This window comes from Pipra filicauda, unplaced genomic scaffold (assembly GCF_003945595.2).
Source record: "Pipra filicauda isolate LSUMZ 115617 unplaced genomic scaffold, ASM394559v2 scaffold6_size6359152_pilon, whole genome shotgun sequence".
NCBI classification, from domain to species: domain Eukaryota; kingdom Metazoa; phylum Chordata; class Aves; order Passeriformes; family Pipridae; genus Pipra; species Pipra filicauda.
Genome location: NW_024104865.1, coordinates 2,387,291 through 2,411,395, shown reverse-complemented (window position 1 = coordinate 2,411,395; position 24,105 = coordinate 2,387,291). Strand labels below are relative to the sequence as shown.

The 24,105-nt window shown below is 35.7% G+C and overlaps 1 protein-coding gene across 8 annotated transcripts in view; it reads right to left on the bottom strand.

The window, feature by feature from the left end:
• PCNX1 (pecanex 1) overlaps nt 1-24,105 on the bottom strand; it is an 89,231-nt gene that overhangs the window by 18,211 nt on the left and 46,915 nt on the right. For 5 of the 8 annotated variants that reach the window (XM_027749422.2, XM_027749384.2, XM_027749371.2 and 2 more), the window contains 18 exons: nt 22,551-22,768; nt 21,321-21,474; nt 20,630-20,662; nt 19,398-19,569; nt 15,841-15,951; nt 15,262-15,353; nt 13,890-13,999; nt 12,061-12,166; nt 10,548-10,640; nt 8,918-9,068; nt 7,379-7,520; nt 5,806-5,983; nt 5,291-5,399; nt 4,563-4,692; nt 3,474-3,532; nt 2,473-2,688; nt 1,824-2,077; nt 645-875 (listed from right to left, as the gene is read on the bottom strand). In XM_027749422.2, the coding sequence (XP_027605223.1) occupies nt 645-875; nt 1,824-2,077; nt 2,473-2,688; nt 3,474-3,532; nt 4,563-4,692; nt 5,291-5,399; nt 5,806-5,983; nt 7,379-7,520; nt 8,918-9,068; nt 10,548-10,640; nt 12,061-12,166; nt 13,890-13,999; nt 15,262-15,353; nt 15,841-15,951; nt 19,398-19,569; nt 20,630-20,662; nt 21,321-21,474; nt 22,551-22,768 (2,559 nt within the window). The remainder of the gene's footprint in view (nt 1-644; nt 876-1,823; nt 2,078-2,472; nt 2,689-3,473; nt 3,533-4,562; nt 4,693-5,290; nt 5,400-5,805; nt 5,984-7,378; nt 7,521-8,917; nt 9,069-10,547; nt 10,641-12,060; nt 12,167-13,889; nt 14,000-15,261; nt 15,354-15,840; nt 15,952-19,397; nt 19,570-20,629; nt 20,663-21,320; nt 21,475-22,550; nt 22,769-24,105) is intronic. The other 3 variants (XM_027749379.2, XM_027749392.2, XM_027749409.2) reach the window with 1 other exon arrangement.

The window sequence follows — 24,105 nt, the reverse complement described above, 5'->3', positions numbered from 1 at the left end:
GTCCCTTTAATCTCAATTAATTTCTGCTTATTCTCTAAGGCAACACTAATTAGACTAAACCACACACAGTCATTTTGTAAACAGTAAGAAGTCAAGGCATTCTTCTACAACCATATTTCTGTTTAAAAGGTGGAAAGATTTTGGAGAGAAGAAAAACTTGAATACAGGATGATAATTTTCACAAGCCAACAACTCCAAGCGGTCCAAAGGAAAACAGTACAGTATGATCAATGAGAAAAAAGCAGTCAGTCTTATAAACTGGCAACAGGTATTTGGGGTTTTATGGGGTTTTGTTTTGCTTTGGCACTTTTTTGTTTAAGTTAGGCTTGATTTGTGAACACTGACTTCTAAGCACAAAACATCAATTCTGTAAGCATACTGTTTTGTATGTAGATAAATGCCTAAGATTCAACCGATTCACCTGAGCTGGCAAACAAAATTCATTAACTGGTTACATCATAAGTTACTTATAGAATTCATTAAATTCTCAAAAGTAGAAGACCAAAACCATTTCAATGAAAATCCTTGGATTATACATATTTATTTTAAAAATCAGCATTGAACCAGCCAATAAATCAAGCCAATGGGAAAAAATGAGACCATCCTAGAATAATGAATGGCTTTCCTCACATGTCCATACTTACCTTTTCTCTTCGAGAGCAGCAATATTCTATCCAGTTCAAATATATCATACAGAAGCTCTCTCTTGAGATCCCTGCCAGACGATGGTCATAATCCTCATCAATATTGGGGTTAAATGTTGGGTCTACATCAACATAATTGCGGTCTGTGCACAACCGCAGACCTTCCTGCATTGTCTCATTAGCTAACCATTCCTCTAGCTTGGGGGATGTCGTGACATAATAGATGATTCCCTGAAACAGTAGTAGTTAAGAATATGAGTCATTGCAATTAAAAAACCCAGTCAGTAATCTTGATTGTTTCAAATTATTTGCATTATTTTCCTGGCAACGAACAAAACTGACACACAGAAGTATTTATTTAGCTCACAGGTGCAACATATTTGCACAGAAAATACAGGTGGTATATAGGAGTATTTTTCAAAGATTGTCAAGATTTCTGAAGCCTACACTGATGAAATAAGGAAAGGAAAAGAGGATGGGACAGGACTGTCACTATAATTTTTGCAGAAGACACAGAAATTTTTATCTAGTTAACATGAAGGATTAGATATTAAATTTCTAAAGAACTCTAAATAAAATAGTGCTAAAACATAAAACATTTTAAGACCCTTGTGCTGGGGAACACAACAACTTGTGTGTGTATGAGAATAAGTATCTTGGAAATATTTTAACCTGAAAATTTTCAGCTCTCTGAAAGAGAGTAGCTTATGAAAGATCTCAATTAGTACACTGATTATCTGAAGGGATCTGAGGTCTAGAGTCCTCTTAAAACTGCAGACCAGGACTTTCTTCCTTTTTTAAGACTCAAAGATGGGTTTGGAAAGCTTATAAGGACTGAAGAGCCTGGCTTTCTCTAAGAGAAACAGACTATTTAACTTCTCATTTACAACACAGCTATTACATTTGGGTTATAGTTTTTAAGTTTCTATTCCAGCTTCAGCTAGGAATTATCCTCTCTCTGATCTAGACTACAGGGTCGTTGTCCTACTCATGCACCATCTGAGTCACCATCAGTACAACAAACCCTGTCCTCCTTTAAAGAAGGTGTTCATATATCTCTAATTATCATCACATTCTATGATCCTCATATGACAGACATTAGAAGTTCAAGACATTAAGCAGTTTCCAGGTGTAATCCAGCCTATCTTCCCCTGAGGGTCGTACTGATCTGAATCATACCTTCACATAGTAAGTAGTGAGAATTTTCCGGAGATCAAAGACTTGAAGCATGGAAGCTGCACTGTTGTCAGTGATGCTGTAACCCTCCAGAACATACTTTGTTACAAGCACTTCCCAAGCCAGCCAACGCTGCCCAAAGGCAGCATTAAAGGAAAGCATGTGAGGAAGGTGGCCTGGTTCACAGCAACAAAAACCTTCATCTTCCTCTACACCTTCAGTGATGGCCTCTACTTCTCGTTGCTGACAGTAAGTTCCTTACGAGAGAAAACAGAGAAAAGAACAAAGCATTGAAAGCTTTGTATGATTGCTTTAATGTGAACTTGTGTTTAGGAGTTTAAAATTCAACCCACTTCCAATTACATTTTTTAACACTAAGTGAACTATCTGCCAATGAACACAAAAGATTTGGATAGCTTAATTTGCACTCTAGGATCACATTTGACTTGAGTTTCTCTGAGAAGTAACTATGGCAGGCATGTTGTACTAAAATGGAAAGACAGACTTTGCATCAAGTGATAGGAGCATAAAGAGGCCCTGCAGCCCATTTTCAAAGAAATTAATTTACAGGATGGAACTGAAAATTACTTTTGTTTCTAAAGTAGAAGACAACTTTTTAGTACAGACAGTTAAGGAAGTGTAAGACACTCACCTCTGAATTCAAGCCCTCTCAGCTGGAAGGTGACCAAGCCATTTCCTATCTCTATAAGGTGTACTAGTGCATTGAGGTAGTCAGAGGCTAGGATGAAGCAGTCCCCAGTACTATAGTTTCCCCAGCGACCCAACAACAAGTCTCCACATAAGCTGTGCTGAAGGGAACGGGTTAAATGTTCATAGAAGATAGAATTCAGGTTGTTATCATCTGAACCTGCAGGAAGATTCAATTTGGGTTATCTGAATCTGTAGAAAAACATCAAGCTTGAATGCCAACTATCACTTCACACTGAACCCTTCATTTTTTGAACAACAATGTTGTTTCAAGGTCATACTCCACTCCCACTTCCCCCCTTTTTAAGGGAAAAGTACTCCAAATGAATGCCAAGTGACATTTGTACTTTGAACCAAATTTTTTCTTAGTCACTCCTCCATTTTCCAAGTTAATAGTTCAGTTCCACTCATGCATTTCCCATCAACCCATTCAAGATAATAAAGTGCAAAAGCAAATGAGCACAGAAGTATCTCAGTAATAACTGTTTGTACTGGTCTCATCATCATGACATTGAGACACCCTCAAATAATACTTGGTGCTTTTTTAATTACTCAAGAATAGAAAGTAAAACAGCTTAACACATACTACAATTAGAAATAAAAAAGTAAAGCAGGAACACAAAGGTAAGGGTAAAATTAAAAAACTCATGGGGGAGTATAAAGAATAAAGCAAGAGAGATGATGGAAGAGAAAGTAACAAAAGATAGACCAACTGAAAGTTTGGGCAGGGTTGGAGAAGATCAGAGGGCAAACTGAACATGAATCCTATAAAGATCCCATACAAACCATTTACATTGGAAGAAAATGCCACTATAAGAAAACCTACCCCTCAAGAAAAAAAAAAGAAACCCACCAACCCACCCCTACTTCCCAAAAAACCCCCCCTGAAAAACCGACCCCAAAAAACCTCCAAATCAACCACCAAAATCAGACTAGGAAAGCTACCTGGATTCCGATCAAGCTGCGAAGCCAGTCTAGTATTTGAATGATCCACACGCTTCGTGCTGAAAAGAATAAAATAAAGCATAATTAATACAAAATATATTACTGTAAGAAAATCTAAGGAAAGAAACTACTAATACAAAAACTGTTAAAGAATATTCCCACGGAAATAGTTTCAAAAAGTTATTTTAAAATAATTTTATATGCAAAGTTTTTGCTCTTCTCATATATAAAAGTATTTTCTGCTTGTGATAGCATTATAGTACTTAATAAATTTTGTCCACAGCAGATAGCCATAGAATAATCTTTAACTTTAGATTAAGTGCATATATTTTCTTAGATAGATATAAAGCTTTAGATGTGAGAAATAAACTCTAAAACAATCAAAGTAGCGCAGATAACATTCCAGTAGACTTTACTGAAAGAGCAATTTTCAGACAGTTATTTCATTGTCTGAAGTTACAACCATAACTCTTTAATCTAAGATTTGGAACATTGTATTTAAACTGTTCCAATGTTAGAAGGGAAATAATAACTACCAGAAATATCCACTCATCTTGCCCTATGCTGCTACTCTATCAACAATAGTGAACTTCAGAGAAATAAAACAAAAGGAGGTATAACCTGAAATGAAGATTCTTCTACTACTGATCCCACCTTGATCAAAAAATAATTACTTTAAAAGATTCTTATATTGAGTTTAGCCAGTTTTGCTGTAAGCTAAGCAATAATGAACACAGGTAAGAACACACTTATGAACTGCTCCTCCAAACCTTTTTATACATAAATCCACTATCTGATTAAAACTGCATTTCACAATAACATAGTTTTTATGCTTAAAAATCACCAGGATAGCATACCTCTAAGTAGAAATTATTTCAAGCAGCTGAAGCTTGAAACATTCCTAGTGTAAAAAACAGCTACTACAGTATTTCAGAAATAAGTTAAGTGAAAACTTTCAGTACTATACACTAGTGTTGTCTGAGGAAAAACATAGCAGAATAGCCAACAAAGCCACAAAACCAACTATTTAGATATATTTACATGATTAAAAACAAATGTCACAAACTTTAAAGATCTGATTTCACCTACTTGTAATCTCTTTCCCAGAATTTGACAGGTCTGGCATATGAAGTGATGAATATTGCACTTCCCAGAAAAGGATTCAGTGGAGTAGAGAAGAAAGCTGACACAGCTGCTTGGACAAACAACATGGCAGAATCTGTAGGATAAGAGAATTAAGGAAAGCAAAGCAACAACTACGGAGTTTTTTTAAGCTCCTGGAATATTATCCGATATAGACAGCAACACCAATTAAGAACAAAACAAGACCTCTACAAATTTCTATGCAGCAAAGTGCCTTTGCAGTATCTCCACCAATTAGATTATTTTTGTTTTTAAAAACTGAAATAGATGAGAATTTGGCACTAGACATGGTAGTCATTCAAAAATTCTATCAAGAATACTAACTGAACAGTCCATTCTGACAGGTCTACAGAAGTTTAAAATGCAAAAGTCAAGAACTAAAACCATAGTTAGTGACTCTCATAAAAGGGAATGACCGTGAGAAGAAAAGCTGTGTCATTTTCAGAATGGATTCTGCTCCATGTTTCTTTCATGCCAGCATTCTATTCCTACTTTATCTGCTACTGTATCATTCATAGCATTGTAACAAGTGTGCACAGTTTTTTCATAAATACTCACTAGACAAGCCTGTTCCTTCAGTAGATTTACCCAATAATACATAATCCATTATAACACATTATTCAGAAGTTATAAATACACAGCTTCAGGAGAAAGCCTGCATTTTCAAAGGATACGTGGTACAGCAAAGGGCTGGGCAAAAGCATGGAAGGCAGATCCCCAGGTGATCTGCCATGGAGCAATGTAGGTATATACAAATCTCAACTTATAAAAGAGTTCCCAAAGCTACAGAAAAAAAAAAAAAGAAAAAAGAGAAAACCAATTCAGCAATTTAGCCAAGAATCAATATGCTTTGCAGTACACAAACATCCTGAGGAATTTACTGTTCAACCTGGAGTTCTTACTGGTTCTAACAGAAGCCTTCAGGCTTAGGAAAGGGATGTAATTACAAAAGCAAGTAACATAATATGCTTCATTGTTCTACTAACAGAAACTCAGGAGATGTTTAGAAAGTTACGTATGGTTTCTCAAGCAAACAAAAATGCTTTGGCAAGGAGAAGTCTTAGCTGCCTTACAGCATATTAATTACAGTACGAGTAAGACTGAGGATCTGCAAGATTACCTATCAGCTAGGACTATCAGTTTTCCTTTTTGGATAACCTGAAACACCTAGGAATAGAGTTGAAGTTACCTTGCTGAAGAGTATGGACATGAAGAAGAGATCTAGCAGCATGGTCTCAGTAAAACTTTTGTAATCAAAAGTAAAGAAGAGCACTGTGAAAATAACAGTGACATACTGGCACGTTGGGCTACTGAATGATGAACGCAGTAACTTCAAGCCAGCTATTGTGATCATTAAAGCACCCAACCTGTGTAAGAAATTCACACAAAACAGTTACTATCTGCTGTCCAAAAGGGGTTTAAAGACCACATAAGTTGTTGCTGTCATGAAATGCCAATCTCTTCGAACTCAAGTTTGCTTTTGGAACTGGGGGGTTGTTGGTTTATTGGTTTTTTAAAAGACAACTTTGGATTTGGGTTTTTTTAAAAGAGGTTACTAAGTCTTTTTATCAGTATTCTCAAGTCCATCAATGTTCCAAGGATGAGCATTATTTGTAAGAGTACCACTAGTAAAAAAAAAAAAATAAGAGATGAAATATCCTTGTATTCTGAAGAGAAACTTGGTCTTTAATTTAGATTATGAATACTGAAATGCAAAAATGCTAGATTAATCATCAAGATTAATGAACACTGGGTTATAATTTCCTGCATGACTCTACTACTAGTAGCTCTACTACTAGTAGTAAAAACTACTGCTCTAGTTTTTATTGGGGGAACTGCAATTTCATTCTTTTTTGAGATAGTAACTGACAGATCAAAGGGTTATAAAAATTTAGAGTAATATAATGGCAATATTCCTCCCAAAGGTCTTGTAGTGACAGCGATAATGAATCCAAGGTAAGAATTTATTAGATATAGGGATTAAAATTAAAAAAGCCAACCCCCCATCCCCTCCCAAAAAAATATAATACTCAGCCCTCCACTTTCCCCCAATCCATATTCCATTTTGTTTTGAGATTCATGTTCTCTTTTGTTCTAACTCAATAGAACTTCAAATACAAAAAAGCCACCTGGTTACTGTTTCTCAAAGGCTAAAAAATTGCAGGGCCTATTATTTAACTCTCATTAGCTGAAACAGTCAGATACAGTGCTCAAGGGATTATAACAAAGGCTCAATTTAAGAAGCAGTGTGCAATTCCATCCGGATATGGATTATACTTAGGGGCTAGAAGGCCTGGGGAATTCCTTGATGAGAGATGAAAGCTGTAGAGGGGCTGCAAGCTGGCACACCAACTTGGGGAACAAGTCTGAAATTTACACCTGATAAAATACCAGAACAAATCACACTATCTTGAGCTTGAGTCTGGATAATCATATTATAGACTCTGAAGATAAACACAGAAACTCTGTTATCACACTATTAGGTAACTCTACAAGCTGCAATCTTTACAGTATGTACTATGAATTGAATGATTTATCTTTGCGGGCATTTTTAGTTTAATACTGTAATACTCCGTTCAGTTTAAGTCAGCAAGGTGACTTGGCTTTATAAGGGCTTTTACATAAAGAAAAGCTTTATTTATTCCTTGCATTAGTCTTAAGACAATAGCATTAACTGTCTTCCCATTGAGACCAGAACTCACTATTTAATTTTCCACCACAGCAGACATACTCAAGATTACTTGATCTCCTTTTCTACTTACTCAGTATCCAGTTTCTTTGGACTAGCAATATTCTTAGCGCTGCTACTAAGCTCATTGAGGACTATCAGTGGATAGATAACATTCTTCTCTACAAAAAGGAGCCAAATGTGAAGTTTCTCAAACCACATAACATGCGCGGCATCTATTAAGATACATTAAAAAGAAAAAATCAGATAGCACTGTCAAATCAAATTCTAACAGAATGAAGATTCTTGATCCAAATAGTTTGTGGAGCCAAACATAAACTGTATTTTCCCACCAGATTTTCACAGTTTTATTTAACCAAAAAAAAAAAAGAGAAGAGTTTTTGCACTGTTCATACAACAATAGAACAGTTCACAAGCTACTTGCTTACTGCACATGGAAGGAAACAAACTGGGTTGCCACCTCTTCAATGATTTCAACATTGCTATTGATGAAGCTGTTTGACATTATGTACTTTATCTCATGTAAAAGGATGGTTTTCCAACCATATTCAATCTGAAAGACTTTTGGTTTACAACTCTACAATACAGAAGAGCCTACATAATCTGACAACACAAATGTCTGTGACTTGAGAACTTCTTTTAAACTTCAAGAATTGCAACGTACTTTTCAAGTTAATGCAAATTAAAATAAGAAAAAGTATTCTACAATATAGTCTAGAAGAACCTATGTCAAAAGTTATGTTAAAACATTGATGCACATATTGATGCATACATAAAGGGTTAAGGCATACTTGAAAAGAGGTTAGAAAAAGGTCCTCTGCTTTTTCAGTGCTGTGAATGACTGTACGTGTCTACAAGAACCCCAGCAAGAACTGAAGCTCCTTTTCTACAACAGAAGCCATAAGGACTATTAGTCAGTGACATGGCATGAATTCTTTAAGTTACAGGGACCAAACTGGAAGATGTTACAAACTCATATTTAACATTACTGGCTATGACTTCCATTTTTCCTGAAAACACTACCACATCTGGAAATACTTAAGCCATGTATCAGCAAAAGGGCACCAGCTTCTCTAGTTTTATAGATTAAAAATTTAAGGCATACAATAGCCCTTTTCACTTCTTCCAAATAAAGTTTGACATCATACTACAATTGCTATTCATATTTATCTTTACATCCAGTCACTGGAAAAAAATCCCACAATTTAGACATCAATGAAAAAACCACACTGCATTGCTGCTACAAAGGTTGAAAGTTTGTGAATCAATTCTGATAATTCTCTTCTTCTGAGGAAACACCTAATGAAACAGTCAATCTTTATGAAAAATTCTTGAAGCAATAATTAACACAAACTTGGCCACTTAAGATTCTGAAGACTGTGTTTTAGTGGAACTGCTCTGGGATAATGTTAGCACATGTTATTACCATCATCAGCTAAGAGATACGTAAAACGTCATGGAATGAAACCAGGAGGAACTGAGAAAGTAAGACATTTATAGATTAGATATAATTAAAAACTCTGGTGGTAAGAGTAATAAAGAGAAGAAATTAGGTTTATTAAAAGGTCAGCAACTACAGCAAGTTCAGTAAAGTGTTATGAATGATACTTACTTCGGACTTCAAACTGATGGTATTCCTTGGTTTTCAGCAGCGGGTGAGAAAAGCAATGCCAAGGAAGTTGCTTTCGGAGTTGAGGCAGAACATAATGGGTCACAAAGCCTACCGTACCCACCAATGCATAAAGAACATAACTTAAAATAGGCTAAAAAAAAAGAATTGAAGAAATTAAGGTTTGTTTTTTATAAACAAAATAATACACTTACAACGTAATACTTTTTCCAGCATCTAGGCAAGTGCTCCTGTAATACTAAGTTGGGAAATTATTTCCTTATGGAAGACTGTACTACTAACTTTAAGATAAAACAAGAAAACCTGCAAGAAAAAAGCCTCTCTGTATCTAGCAAATTTTCACTGAGTTGAAATGTATTTTAAAGTAAAAATAGTACACCAATCTTCTTTCATAGTCCATTGCTTCTGACCCATATGCATTTCATTTTAAAAAGGTATTATTCTCTAAAGGCTGAACCCAATTTACATTTCCGTCTGCTGGATAAAAGGAGGTATAAGCATAAGCAAAAACAAATCATTAATTTCATATTCTCTTGAGAAAGTAAGAAGCCTCCCACAAGACCAAACCCTTCCACAGAAGTCACAAAATACTGCAATATTAACATGGTATGAAGGTTGGATTTCACAGTAATGGTCTCCAAACATTAAAACTTACTCAAAATTTCTAGATAAGTAATAGAAAAATTGGGATTGCATTGTCTTGTCATAAGCTCTTTCTGAATTCAGTGAAGCCTAAGTCTATTGAACTATACAACTGGTGAAAAACATGCAGCCGATTTTCTCAAACATGGGGGAATGCAACATTCCAGAGGAGTACTGAAATTCAACCATACAATAGAAGAGATGTTCCTTAGAAAACACTAGTACACCTGCTTAAATAGGGCACTTGACCTGAAAACATGCAGCTACCTAAATACATATGCTTTTTAAAATTAGTTTTTTACTTTAACTTTAGGCAGCAGGAGGAGTATAAAATCATTCTAAAATACATAAAAGAAATTTTCATTTGCCTGACATAAAGCTGTTCATAACCTAATAATGCTTCCATTACAGGAATACCAAAATAAGAAACTCAGTAACTGCAACTCTTTAGGTAAATGTTTAACTTAAATTCAAGCACAGGATCTAGTCCCATGTCATCATCAAGTAGGAGTCACATATGACATTAGTTAGTCCTGTAAATAACCATTCCAGTAAAGAGGTGCTCCCCTATACTATAGTCTACAAACAGCCATGCTAGCATGCAACTAATGTGTCAAGGTTCAGCCCCTCAAACTTTAGGAATCAAACCTTTTAAACTCTTTTTTAAGTTTCTTTTTTCCTTATTCCAAAATGATCCTGACTATTTAACTGAGATAGATGAAACAAAAGAGGGTGTTTTGTGTCAGAGGCTAAAACAAAGTCCAGAATATAAGCAGAAACTAGGAAAGAACAGGGGAAGATGACTTTTTGAGCACATAAAAGTGAAGAACTTCAGTCATGTACTTATCACACTATATATTTAAAGACCATCTAAAACTAGTCAGGAGACTCAGTGAACTATCAAAATAAGCTTTAATCACAAAGTATTTGCATACAGAAGGCAAATGGAAGACACGAAGCAATACCTTACCTGTAAAACTGTAAATACTGTACTGACGTGAATTGCAAAATAGAGCACACCAATGACTATACACACAATCAGGTCAGACTGCAATCGTTCACTCTGCAGAGTCAAAATAAAACAATTTTAGAAAATATCAGCTTTAGTTGACCTCTTAGAATCATTAAAGTTGGAAAAGACCTCGAAGATCATCAAGTCCAACCTTTAAATACCTCATTAACATACATACACAGTAACACTGAAATCGATTAGAGATTTTCAAATTATGCCAGTGTTAATTACTTCCATTGAAGTTATCAGAAATTTCACAGGACAAATCTTACAGCTAAGAGCGTGAGTTTAACTAAGTTAGGTGCATATCAATAGCAGGGAAGGACAAATCAATACACCCAATAGATTCTCTCTCTCCTTCTGGACCGTGAGGGGGTGTAATGATTGCCCCCTGTAAAGCAATGATGAAAGAGATGGAAGGGACAATCAAAATTCCCCTTTATGATCTAAGAATTGCTTAAACCATGGGGCAATTAAGAGCTCTGGAAGAATGCTGCCTTGGCAGAGCTATCAACCAGGAAAAACAATGAGGCTTTAACCCTTTATCCCCTCTCTTTCAGAAGGGTAAAGGATAGCTTTGGAATCCTTTGGAATGAGTTTGAATTTTCCATTACCTCTTAAAAACTGAAAACAAGTCATTGATAATGGGAAAAAAAATGACAAAACTAGTAATGCCAGAGTCGGCCACAAGGGGGCAATGTGTACTTAGGGTCATGGCAACTCTGCTATTTACAGCCAAGAAAATCATTGAAGGATTAACTACTCCAAAATCGACAAATACACAGAGCAACTACTGCTGCAAAGTTTTAACTTCTTGCGCTACAACTTACTTTTTTTTTTTAAATCAATTAGTCCTGATTTCAAAAACCACTGAAAAAAAGACTAGAATCAAAATCCTCAGCTCCCCTGTCCCCTTGGAGACTAAAACCAGTTTGAGAGCTAAAGAGGAGCTTGCGGCTCCCGTCAGTCTCTACTGTTCAGTGTTAAAAGAACTGCAGTTTCTCTGCTCTAAATATTTATTTGCAGTTTCCACACACTGCACCTCATCATGTCTGTGCCTGCTGTATTACGAGAAACCCAGTCATACTGTTCCTCCCCTACAGCCAAGCCCTACACAAAGCTAAGTGAATGTTCAACCTTCTTTTGTACAAATTAAACATACTAAGCTTCTTAAGTCTTTTATTTATTGCTACACTGTGTGAAAAAGGATAATGTTTAAATATTACTTCTATAAATACTTAGAGTGAATTGGTACTAAAATTTCAAAGTATGAGCCTAAGTAAATGGAACAGGTTACATCTGCCTCTAAAGAAATCCAACAACAAAACAACTGAAAACATCCAAAGCAAACCATGGTGACAAGCGTAAGCAAGACCCAGATTGATGCTATACAAACCAACGTAAAGCAAATGCTTTAAATAAATTAAAAAAAAAAACAACAAACAAAACCAAAACTAAAAAGCCTACTTACCACAGAATTTCTAAGCTTCTCAGGTAAAGGATCTTTTACTTCAGACAGAGGATCCTCAGGGTTTTTGTCTTCAGAATTAGGAAAAAATTTTGATTGCACTAAAGAGCTTAAGGGAAACCAAAAAAAAAATAAACACTGAAAAGCATGCATTGTTCAATGTGGTTTTAGAAGAATAATTGAGTCAGGAGTTCTATTACAAGCTGATCACAACAAAAATTAATTCTGACATATTAATGCTTTCACATAGCTGAGCAAACTTACAGACATCTCAACTTTATAAAAGAATTAGTTCTCTCTTGCACAGAATGACCACCATTGAAGAACAGCAGCCAAATGTTCAAACAGCAGTTTCAGTAGAAGCAACGGCACTAACTGAACAAAAACTGAATTTTAAGTGAAGTTCTCAGCAGTCATGAAACAAAATTTGAATTCATAAATAACCAAACAGAAATGTGCAAAATTTAGAACTGGTCTATATGTCAATACCAGTCAGAAAACCATTAATTCTTTGGTTTAATTCAAACTTCAACAGCAAAAAAACCCCAAAAAATCTATACTACCCTGATTAATCACTCAATTTGGCATTCTGACCAAACTACTAAATTCTCAGCAGGCCTTGATGACACTAATGTGCAAAAACTTTACACTTAAGCTTTTAGGAGACCATGTGCAGCATTACTAGCCACTACTAATTGTCCGTCGACCCCTCAATGTGATTTTTCTTACAATACCCTATGTAGTGCAGAAGTATTATTTCATTTTACAGACAGGAAGATCACTACTGAACGAGCCCTAGATCTTCAAAGGAAATTACATATTACAATCTATTGCAGTGTTTAACTATGCCACATCTGGCTAAACAGGTGAAACCACAGGTCAAACATAAGCATCCAGGATTTAGTACTCGGAAAGAACAAAAGAACAAGTATCTAGGGACAGGGACCACATACCAACTGAGTAAAGCCAACTGAACTAAAGGTAACAAGAGGACAAGGTTTACTGGTCAACCCAAAGATAAGAATTTTCCTCTTGTCTGAACGAATCATTAATCTCCTTGTTCACAGGAGAGTTCTCTCACTATCTGACCCAGGCTACTATTTATCAAATTCATCCAACATTATGGCTACAATTAAGTCCAAGTTGAAGCTCCGCCTAACGCAGCCAGATATGTCGCTGAGCTTCTATTGGCTATGCTGGGGGAGGTGTTTCTCCAACTGGAACTGTTTTGATTTACGTGCATAATTATTAACTGAATCAGAAATACTCTCAGCATCAGATCAATACTCTAACTCAGGAACAGCAACATGAATACCTGCTTCCTGATGCTAGATGGGAATGTTCATCACCAAAATAGATCCTTATTGGTTTGCATCTGAGATGAAATTATTTGTACAAGTGCTTTGAGCACACATCCAATATAAGAACAGATAAACAAATGAAGTGAGAGAAACTGTTCAGAAAAACCCCCTGTGGACTTCAGTTTCAACTAGTGCCCTGAGCACATCTTTAAATATAGGAAAGATACATGTTGTTCAGCACAAACCCACCAGCGGAAAGATGGCACCTGACTGACATTTTGGAGAACATCAGCAGGCAGCTAAATCAGACTTTGGCATGTAAGTGACTTACTAGAAGCCACAAAGAAAGGTTGTTGTTACAGGAGGAACTAGGTGCAAAATCTGAGGATTTCTCTCTAACTACTGAACCAAGAACATACTATTTTGATTAATGTGGGTGACTACAAGTTCCAACAGTACCAATAACATTATTAGTAGTTTTTCCTTGCAGTTTGCCTGTTCCTTGGGAAAGGGATACAAATTATCACTTACAAAAGTACAGAAGGGTCACTACTTTGTCTGCTGAGATGATACGATATTGCCACTAACAAACCACAAAATATGGAGAAGAGAACTGGAATATGCTGCCCATCCCAGGAATCCTGCAGGCAGAAATAAAATATTAATAAAAAGGAGACAAGTATACACCACTTACCTGACATACAAGAATTATGTATATCATAGTAAAGAGTATGAAAAATTTAACTACGAAGCCACAAAAATGAATGAGGACTTTTTGTACAAAAATATTGCTCAATATTTACCTATGTCTAACTATAGATCAGGAACTCTAACACAGTGTACATCCCTCAAGCCTACAGCACCTTAATCATTAAACAGTCATCACTTTTCATAACTCTTAAGAATTTCCTGCATTCCTTGAGACCACAGGTTCTTAAGACTCACATTTAGTCAATTCTCAATTTTGAAAGTTGCAAATGTTTTGACTTAGAATGTAATTTTTCCTAATTTGTTGAATGCAGATTAAACATTGGGTTTATTTTTGTTTTCATGATCTGTATTGGACCTGCAAAACGAGATAGTGATTCTTTGCTACAGCTTGTTTATCTTAAACAGATGTGTTTACAAAAGGCTAATGAGACAAGTGTACAAATTCACAGAAAGCTAATGATGTTCTGCAGGTGACAGCATCATGGGACTATTTCCTCTAGGAACTTTCCACTCTGTGACAGAGGGGAAAAAAGCCAGTCAACTTTGAGTTGGATGGCACACATTTATTTTACAATTAATTGTAAAATAAGCATTTTTGATTACTGACACCTGAAATGCACAAACAGAACCAACACCGCACTACACACTATTTTCTAATACAAAGGTATTTCAAGCAAGGAAAACTGGGGTGGAGATAGTGGGGGTCCCCTTTGCTACCTTTCACATAGGCACACATCTTCACTTTGACACTACAAACTATTTCCTGGTTTCTTTTCAGGTAAATATTAGTTTGAAGAGACTATTTCACTTTTGCAGCACCAGAAAAAAATATTAACATAAGCCATTTTGAGAGTTAATAAACAATACATGAAGACTGCTAGAAACAAGTCACTTCCTTTTTTTCCAAGAATCAATGTAGAACGGAACTTATGGTAAATGTCATGTATTTTTAACCAAAAAATAGCCTGTTCTGCAGGCACAAATCATGCACCTTTTAAAAGCAAAAAAAAATCTGATTTGTTCCTGCATTGCATCTCCTCAATTGACATCACAGCTGAGCAAGTATGGAACCCTAGCAAACCAGACTAATATTTCTAATTCAGTTTCTGCATACTTGCGTTATCTAATACAGAAGGAAGCAGAGAACAAAATCCAAAACATTAATATATACTGTGCATAAAATTTTGCTCACCTTCAGGGCACCATAGCACAGTCCATACAACAATGCTACTGCCACAATACTACAGATAAAACTGTAAAGTGCTGCAAGCAGGCTTGTGGTAGCTGCATATCACAGAAAAAAAAAAACATTGTTATGTACTTAAGTCAGAATACAAAATACTTCAGTTTGCTTAAGAAGATATCAGCCCCCTTAGTTGCAACATCCCTCTGATGAAAAAAAAATTAATAATCCAACCTTGAGCAACTACTTGTATTTTCCCCTACAAATGATTTTTATAAAGAGCATTTTATGTGGCTTTTTTTACCTCCTCATTTTTTTAACATTACCATAGTAATAAAACAGTTAAAAAGTGCACCAGAAACCAGCTGAGGAAGAAGGTATACTTTTTGACATAATTACTAGGACAGTAATTCTATTTCTCAATAATCAATCAGAAGACCTTAAAACTTTTTAAAAATACAGTTAAGTATTCTGTGTTTAGAGGACAGGAGTACAAATAATGTAATCACTAAGTTTTTTAAGTAGCATACTAATCTTGCCTGCTCCAAGCCTCGTGCTTTTACTGCTGACAGAGAACACAACACTCACCATTGCCACCGAAGACATGGATGTCCAGCTGTTCACAGAGATACATCACAAATGTATTCACCTGAGGCAGGAGACCAATGAAGAATACTATAGGGAAACATAGTGTAAACACTACAAAAGAAAAAAATAATTGAAAAAGTGGTGAATATTAAAAATACATCATGATAAGTTTAAGTTCAGTTTAAGTTCTAGAGTAACACACACCATTTAACTCAACATCACCAAAGTATTTCTACTATAATTTCTAAGGAAAATATATATTATGTAAAGTTCTACTTCAGTGACTCAAAGCTGACTGAATACACAGATTATATAGACCAACAGTCAGAAGATTTCTTGTACTTTTGTTTTAATTGCTGTAGAAATGGACACAGGCCCATTCAGGCTTTTCATTTTTATTTAACAAAGATCAGCCAGGAGTGTTTACAGACTAGATTTGTAAATTTTCACTCATTGTAAGTGAGGCTTATCTGCCTTAATTGCCTTACAGGAGCAAGCTAACACCAGCCACACTGACATAGAGAGGCCAAGCATTCCACCTCTGGGTTTTCTGCTTCTAATAATGTTTGACATTTTACTCATTTTCTCACACCACTTCTGAAATTTCTGATCCTAAATGACTCTCATTTTAATGAAAACAGGTCACTGTATGAATCATGAAAACCTCTGCAAATCATAGGACTTCAGAACACAAAGATAAATGAATGTCAGTTAATACTGATACAGAAAATGGTATGTCCCAACCTGTACATACCATTTACTTTCCATTTTAAGGAATAAAAGATGCAGGAATAACAATCTTCTACACAAGTTCAGATATAGTTCACATGCAGTAGCATTTCAGAAGTTCTAGATTCTGAGGGACAGAAGGATCAAATAATGAAAATAGCCCTGGCAGACCAAGTCTGGAAGTTTAGGGAGGACTTTCTACAATCCTATTGACTTGTAGCTTCAGTGATCAAAAGAAGAAACGGATTTTGAAGTATCCTGTAAAGCATCACAGTCTTAAATTTTTAAGTTTCTAATTTTATATCTGCAGAATGGTTGGACTCTGAAGGAATTAGAAATATCTACAGTCATAGATATTTCTATGAGTGAGATAGATACTGACAATCTGATTTTTTTTCCCTATTCAGTGGTAAAGTTAAACAATGTAATTTAAAAACATGTAGGTTCCAGGCTTGGGAAAAAACACTGAATTCTGCATTTTTTTACTTATACAAACTAGGAAATAAAAGACTACAGACCAGTTCCTCAGGACCCGAAGAAAATATTTTTTCAGAACTCAAGTCAAACTTTTATCTCAAATCATTACTAAAGGAAGCCTACACAGGAGGTAAATACAATGTTTTGTCACTGACAGGTTAAAAAGCTGTTTCCTGAAGGCCTGTAAATCGCACTATCTTGTGCCCATTGAAAACAAAGTTACTAGACAGATTGGGAAAACACAATTTTTAAAGAGTACCCCAGCAAAAAGCCGCTATTTATGAGGCTTTTACAGGCCATAACATATTTGTTCTGTAATGGGGACCACCTAGATGAAAACTGAAAATAATTATTATAAATGTGGAGTATATTTAAAGCAATTGATCAAGTCCAATATTTGGGACACAAAATAAAAATTTATGCTAGTCCTCACTTGTCTGTTGGCAAGGATACAGCAATTATATTATTTACATTAAGTTTGCCATGCCCTGCACCTGTGTTGTTCTAGTAGCTATGCCTGGGAATGGGGAAACAGGCAGCTGAGATTTTTACTTTGTGCTAACAAAGTATGTTTGCTAGCAGCCAGCTTGCTTTGCAATCACAAAGCTTTCTGAACCAGTACTTCAGCAACATTAAGAGTTTCTCCAAAGGCAAGGGTATGCATGTGTGGGGGGGATGTACAGTGTAGGTTTTTATTTTGGTTTGTTTTTTTGGGGGTGAGGTGTGGGGATTTTGTTTGTTTGGGGTTTTTTAAGATAAGTGAGCCATTCTGGCAATCTGATTTTTTATGGGGAGAACTGCTAAGAAACATAAACCACATAAGCTGCTGCAAGATAGCCCAGTAGAAGAGTAAAACATAAGGATCAAAACCCACTCAGAACTCTTGAACTAGGAGTTTTAAAAGCTATCCCAAGATGGACATGGCCTGGTGAAGATGCCTCTACATCTTTTAAAACTGGTAAAGACTCTTAAGTACTTGTAAAAGGTAGCTCACTTTCATAATATGACACACTATTTACACGTACGTTATCTTATGGGGATAGGGGTATGCATTATGGCAATGACTCCAGGTAGTAGGAAAGGGAAGAAAATACTTTCAAAATTGACAGAGTATAATCAAGAGAAATTAGGGTAGTTTTATATCTTGAATGAGTCAAAAGTATCTTCTGTCTTAACTTCTTTTTCCATCACAAACACAGAGTGAAGTATGCCAGTACATAAATAGAGCCAAAGAATCTGTTCAAAAGCACCTTTGAAAGTGTTGGGACAATACTCTGTTCATACATATGTGGCTTCAACATTTTCCCTCTGAACATTTAAATTCACATACAGCCTTATTCACAGAAAGTTGAAGGGGGAAACAGTATAAGGCATGAAATTCAGGATGTTCTTAAAATTAAGTGATAAAAACTAATACCCAAATGCTTAAGACAATAATTCTTATTAATCAATTAAAATTTTAAAAAACCCACACCAAGTTTTCATTTTTCTTGGACAGAAAACTGTCAGCATGTAGTCATAACATTTAGCTGCTGGAGTCTTTCATGCACAGATACTTGGACACAACTGAAGAGCAACAGAATTCAACATGGATGAATTCTTACAGATTGTTACCCCTCCCAAAGTAGTGATTGACGAAAGATCACCCAAATAATTTTTCTCCACTAAAGTAATGCACGAAGTTCCCGTGATAAGATGACTTTCACATGTTTATGTCCTCTCTCTCCTTTTGATGGGCTCTGCCTGAGATTACACAGCTGCTACTATTTTCATAATTTTGTAAGTACACCGGGGAAAGGATTGTTGTTTTGGTTTTTTTTATGCTTTGCATTGGGTTGGAGGAGGGGTGTTAAATGCCAGCAGTGTTGTGAATGCACTGTGCTGCTCAGAACATAATGAAAGTACCGCATACTGCCCAAAATTGTATTGCTGATAGGCCTGTTCTGAGAAGAGGCACATTAAATAAGATTTAGTCTGTCTAAAATGTGGGGTTTTTTTTTAAATTGTGTCTGTACTGTTCTACCAAATTGCTAAATACAAATAACCTCATTTACAAGAACTCCTACTTATTTGCCACAAGCCCCTCCAGAGTGAATGAAAGAGTTCAAACCAAAATGTTTCTTTAACTACTGAGCAGCTAGGTCCAAGCACAGGGTAACATATCCAGATTCAAGTTAAGAAGAAAGTTTAGGGATGAGGGCTAAGACACTACATAATGAAAAATATCTGTGACACCACATTAGAGGACATCTCTGCCATTTGCTAGAGCAAATCTATAGAAGGCAGAAGTGTTCCCATGAAGTTCTACTGTTATGAAGCAAACAATTTAGATCCATGAAAAAGCCACTCACCTATAACTAAGTCCCTGGCTGACAGCAGCAGTAATGGGTTGGTGAAAGCCATTCCATACAACCTGAATCTTGTTGTAGATATGTTTCTGCTGCCATAATCCAACAGCCAAATAAGACCACAACATAAACAGAAATATACAGGCCTACTATAGGCTATGATACGATTGTGACCCTGTTTAAAAAAAACAAAACACAAAACCACCAACATTTGTTTATTACTTGAAGAAAAAGTAATTTTTACTCTTCTCCTACAGACAGCTTCAGAACCAAAATCACTGCTCATCAACTAATGTACTGTCATCTCAGCATAACCTCAAGTTTTCTTCATAAAATCCTTAAAATCTTTGCAGTGATACCAGTCTATCTTTTTTTATGGCTTTGATATAAGAAAGACACAACATTCAGATTAAGTTAGACTAAGCTATATTTACTCTTAGCATAAAATACAGTGTAGACTATGTTGCTTGCAGGACTAAATGCTAGAGAAGCTCTGACTAGGCTTTGTAAGCAAGAGAGAATAAATCCATTTTAAAGAAACAGCAATTAAAGTTTATTACTCAGATACTGCTCCTGCTGGGGGGTGGGGAGGGAATCTATTTGTGTGTTTATAAAAACACACAACCCCTTATGTAAAATAGTAAGAATTCCTTGCTGCAAAGGAATAATGCTTTTACATATTTTAAGACATACAAGGAATATTTTGTCTTGGCAATCTAGCACATGCACACAGAATATAAACATACTGTGCAACACTAGCACATGAACATTTCCATGCCCAAACATTAATGCTTACTAGAGCATGGCATACTCAGTTTATTATCACAAAAACATAAGGCAGTGTGCACACTAGGACAGCTGAATGATCTACAAGACTAGAATAGAACATCAAAGCTGTGTCAGTTCTTGCCAGCAGAGCAAATTACAACATTAAGAACACTTCTCAGTATAATTGCTTGAATAATAAAGATTCATCAAAAACCTAACATGGCATGGCTCCAGAGCAAAACCTAGGCTCAAAAAAGGGAGGACATGATTTTCCAAATACAAAGAGTATGGCAGGGGGGAAACACAGTATCAGTTGCCTTCTCATACACTAAGGCAATTATAAGCCTTTCATGCCTTAGGAGAAGGCACATAAAAGAAATGCCAAAAAGATCAAACCAAAGTGATCAGTTCTCTGTAGAAGCTCTGCATCTGCAAGGTTAGTACAGTAGCACGTGCCCATGACTTACATGTCGAGGGGAAGAAGAATCTGGCTGAACACTCTGAAACCAAAATGGAAAGAGGAAAGTTACCCAGTCTACAGATAAGTGTGTTTACCTCCCCACACACACAGTTTCTTGACTGAAGTTCTTTTAACAATATCTACAATTAATTTAACAATTGTCAAGCCACACTACAGCCTCTTTTACTGTTTTTTCAACAGTTATGAACTTAAATTCTAAATCTAATTTCCACCCCAATAGTCTAATCATAAAAAATAAACAATCATTCTTAGATTACAAATATACCATTAACAATAGTCTAAAAAATTCAATAATCTGATTAAAAATTTGCTTAGATATAATTGCTTCATATGAATGCATTGAGGTATATCCACTAAAAAAACATAAAACCCCAAAGCAAAAAAATTTCAGGTTCTGTTTGTAGGCTGCTTTTAACCAGTGAGAATGTGTTCCTTTTTGGGAAAACAAAAAGTGCATGAGAACAACAAATAGCAGGTTGTTTAACAAACATATGCAGAACCATTCTAGTGAAGTGACCTTGTATTACCATCTATCAAACTTTCCATGAAGCTAAAGTTTACTCATTTCTTTATAAATGATAAACACGCATTTTTCCCTTAAAGCTCTGACTAACCTGCAACACCCAACCAAAGTTATATCTATAGTTCGTAGAAAGCAAAGACAGAAATTAAAATACCTTCAACAGCGAGTACTGACAACTGGCTATTACCAGGCAGAACTGGAAGACCCAAATATCCTTGAAAAAGCCCTCTATAAGAAGTACAGAGCCCAGAAATGCAACTAGGATAGCTAGGATGACAGCTAATACATTTTCAAGGATCTCACGATTCCTGTATTAGAGGGAGAAAAAAAAAAGAAAAAAAAAGATAGAATTAAAAGTTAACTAAGTCTAGAAAAAGCTGCAAGGGAACAGTTAGGGTCAGAAATTAACAAGAGTTATGCTGCCGGTAGCAAAGTAGTTAAGAATAGATTTGAACTTCCACAGACTATACACTGTCTCTCAGCAAAGCTAAGAGCTACCAGGCTTTCAATGACAGCTGAAAGCAATTAGTATCTTATAGAACTGAACTTTAAACAGCAGAAGATAACTTCAGCAGATAATTTCAGAAATAATTCAAATGTTTAACCAGAAGCGTGATCTGTAACACAAATCTATATTCAAGGCCCATCCAGGATGATTACAAGCCTGTAAAAAACACAAGCATGACATCTTATCTGTATATACGCTGTCATTCATGATTTTGTAATGAAGAAACTAAAAATACTCTCACTTGGCTAAGATATGCCAAGTGGAATAAAGATAATTCCCTATGATATTGGTAGTGCTTAGGAACAGAATTAATAGTGTTGCTCTGTAGACAGAATCACTACTCTATTGTTTATTTCAAGGAAGTTCATTACCAAAATATAAATACTCCACATATTCTAAAAGCTGGTAACCGAAGGTTCACCTTAAATTTATTTCACTAGGTAAATGCAGCAGAGACAATAAGTTACAGTATTAGATGACTTTAGAAAAATGCTTTGAAACAGCAGGCAAATTCTCTCTATTTGCTGAAACACTAAGTGCATGCCAGGTTCTAGACCCTTTCAATTACTTTTTGGACAAAACTATTTCCTAGCTTTAAAGATTAGCAATGAATGTCTCGTTTTGACCATTCAATTATCTTATTGCCCCACTCAGGCAAAGTGAGAGTTGGTTTCCTTTTTCCTTTTTTAGGTTGCTTGAGAAAAAAGGAGAGTAGCCTTCACCATTTTAGAAAAAATATACTTTGTATTATTCTTTCACCTTTCAGAGTGCAGAAAATACGTACAATTCTCTAAGGATAGGTTTATCTATATTACAGTTTAGTCATCATTTTTCAAACTTTGCTCTCCGAGGTCTAGTAACATACAAGGATCTCACCTATCAAATAAAGCCAGAAGAGTTAATCTATCAAAATTTATGCTAATCCAAAGCTTAGGCAGGATCCAAAAGCGATAGTACTGCTTGACTTTTTGAGCTGCTTCCTCTTGAGGTTGCATGTGGTCCTGAAGGTCAGGGCTCAGGTCAATATCTTGCTGCTCCAGTAGATCTGTATCCATTGTTAGCAGCCTGTTCAACCTGATCTGGGGAAGAGAAAGCTAAAAGAAAGTCAGTATTAACAAAAGCTCATTTTTATTGTATCACTGTATTCTACTGAAAACAGCTTTAAAGAAAATTGCTGGAATACTTTAGTTTCACTTTTGAGAAGTTATATGTTAAGCACTGTCAGTTCACAGGCTTCTACTTACTTTTCCTCTCCTTATCACGGCACATGAATAGCACTAGCAGCAATGACAGTTTGCATACAACACAATCATTTGCCATTTTACTACATGCCTTATTTCAAACAAACAGGTCTTCCAAGCACATTATCCCATTTACTCTGAAAACCTCAAATTTGAAGACAAGTAAACTGATACATGAACAGGAATAACATACACTACAAGAATATTCCAATTACTAATTTAAATAAATTACAACACATTTCTTATAGTCAGCTAACCTGCATGCAAACCCATGCTTAATGGTTCTTTTTGCATGACAAAGCAACATATGCGTGCACCAGCGGTCAAATTCGAACTCACTGAATCCAGAATACACTCAGGAATGAGCTTAAAAAAGCTCTGCCCTAAGCAGCCAAGTACTATTTATGACTGACTGCATCTCTCACTTATTTTGTAGTTTGTCACTCTACAGTACTCCTGAAAATCGCAGCAATACTAACAACCGTAAAGGACATTTAAGGAGAGTACTCAATGTTAAAAAGTTACTACAGCATGTATGTGTCATCCAATTCACTTTAAGTTTCATTAACAGGCCAAGAAACATGTTAATACACTGCCCTTTATTCTTAAATAATATCACAGTTAAAATGTCATTTAATGGAAAAAGTCACAATTGTTTAAGGCAAAGAGCAAAATTTCAATACTCACCTCACCTTTAAGTGTCAAAACTATAGGTTTTAGGGCTTAGAGGGGTCTTTTCCTACAATTATCTTTAAGTTTAACATTCGATTTCTCTTTTTATAAATTTTTTTTCATCACTCCTTAAATCATCAGTGTATTCTAACTATGCTCAGCCAGCTTTTCCTTCCTAGAAAAATACTAATGAAAACAACGAGTAGGAACACTCTCTTTCTGATGGCATTTCAAAAATACAAAACATACTATTTAAGATAAGCTATGTCAGAAAATAGGTCCTTTTCTTGACAACTTCTTAAAAACCTAGTTTCTTAAAAGGTAGAATCACCATAACATTCATGGCACTAAAAACAAATTTCAGTGGAAATTTCCATTTAGGCACATGGACTAAGCTTTTACAGTCATGAGTTTGCCTTAAACAGAATCATTCCCTCCACTGGGACTACACAGGCAAACCAAAAGCACAGGAGAGGTAATGCAGCCTCTTTTCTAAAGGTTACATTTTCAAGGGGGAT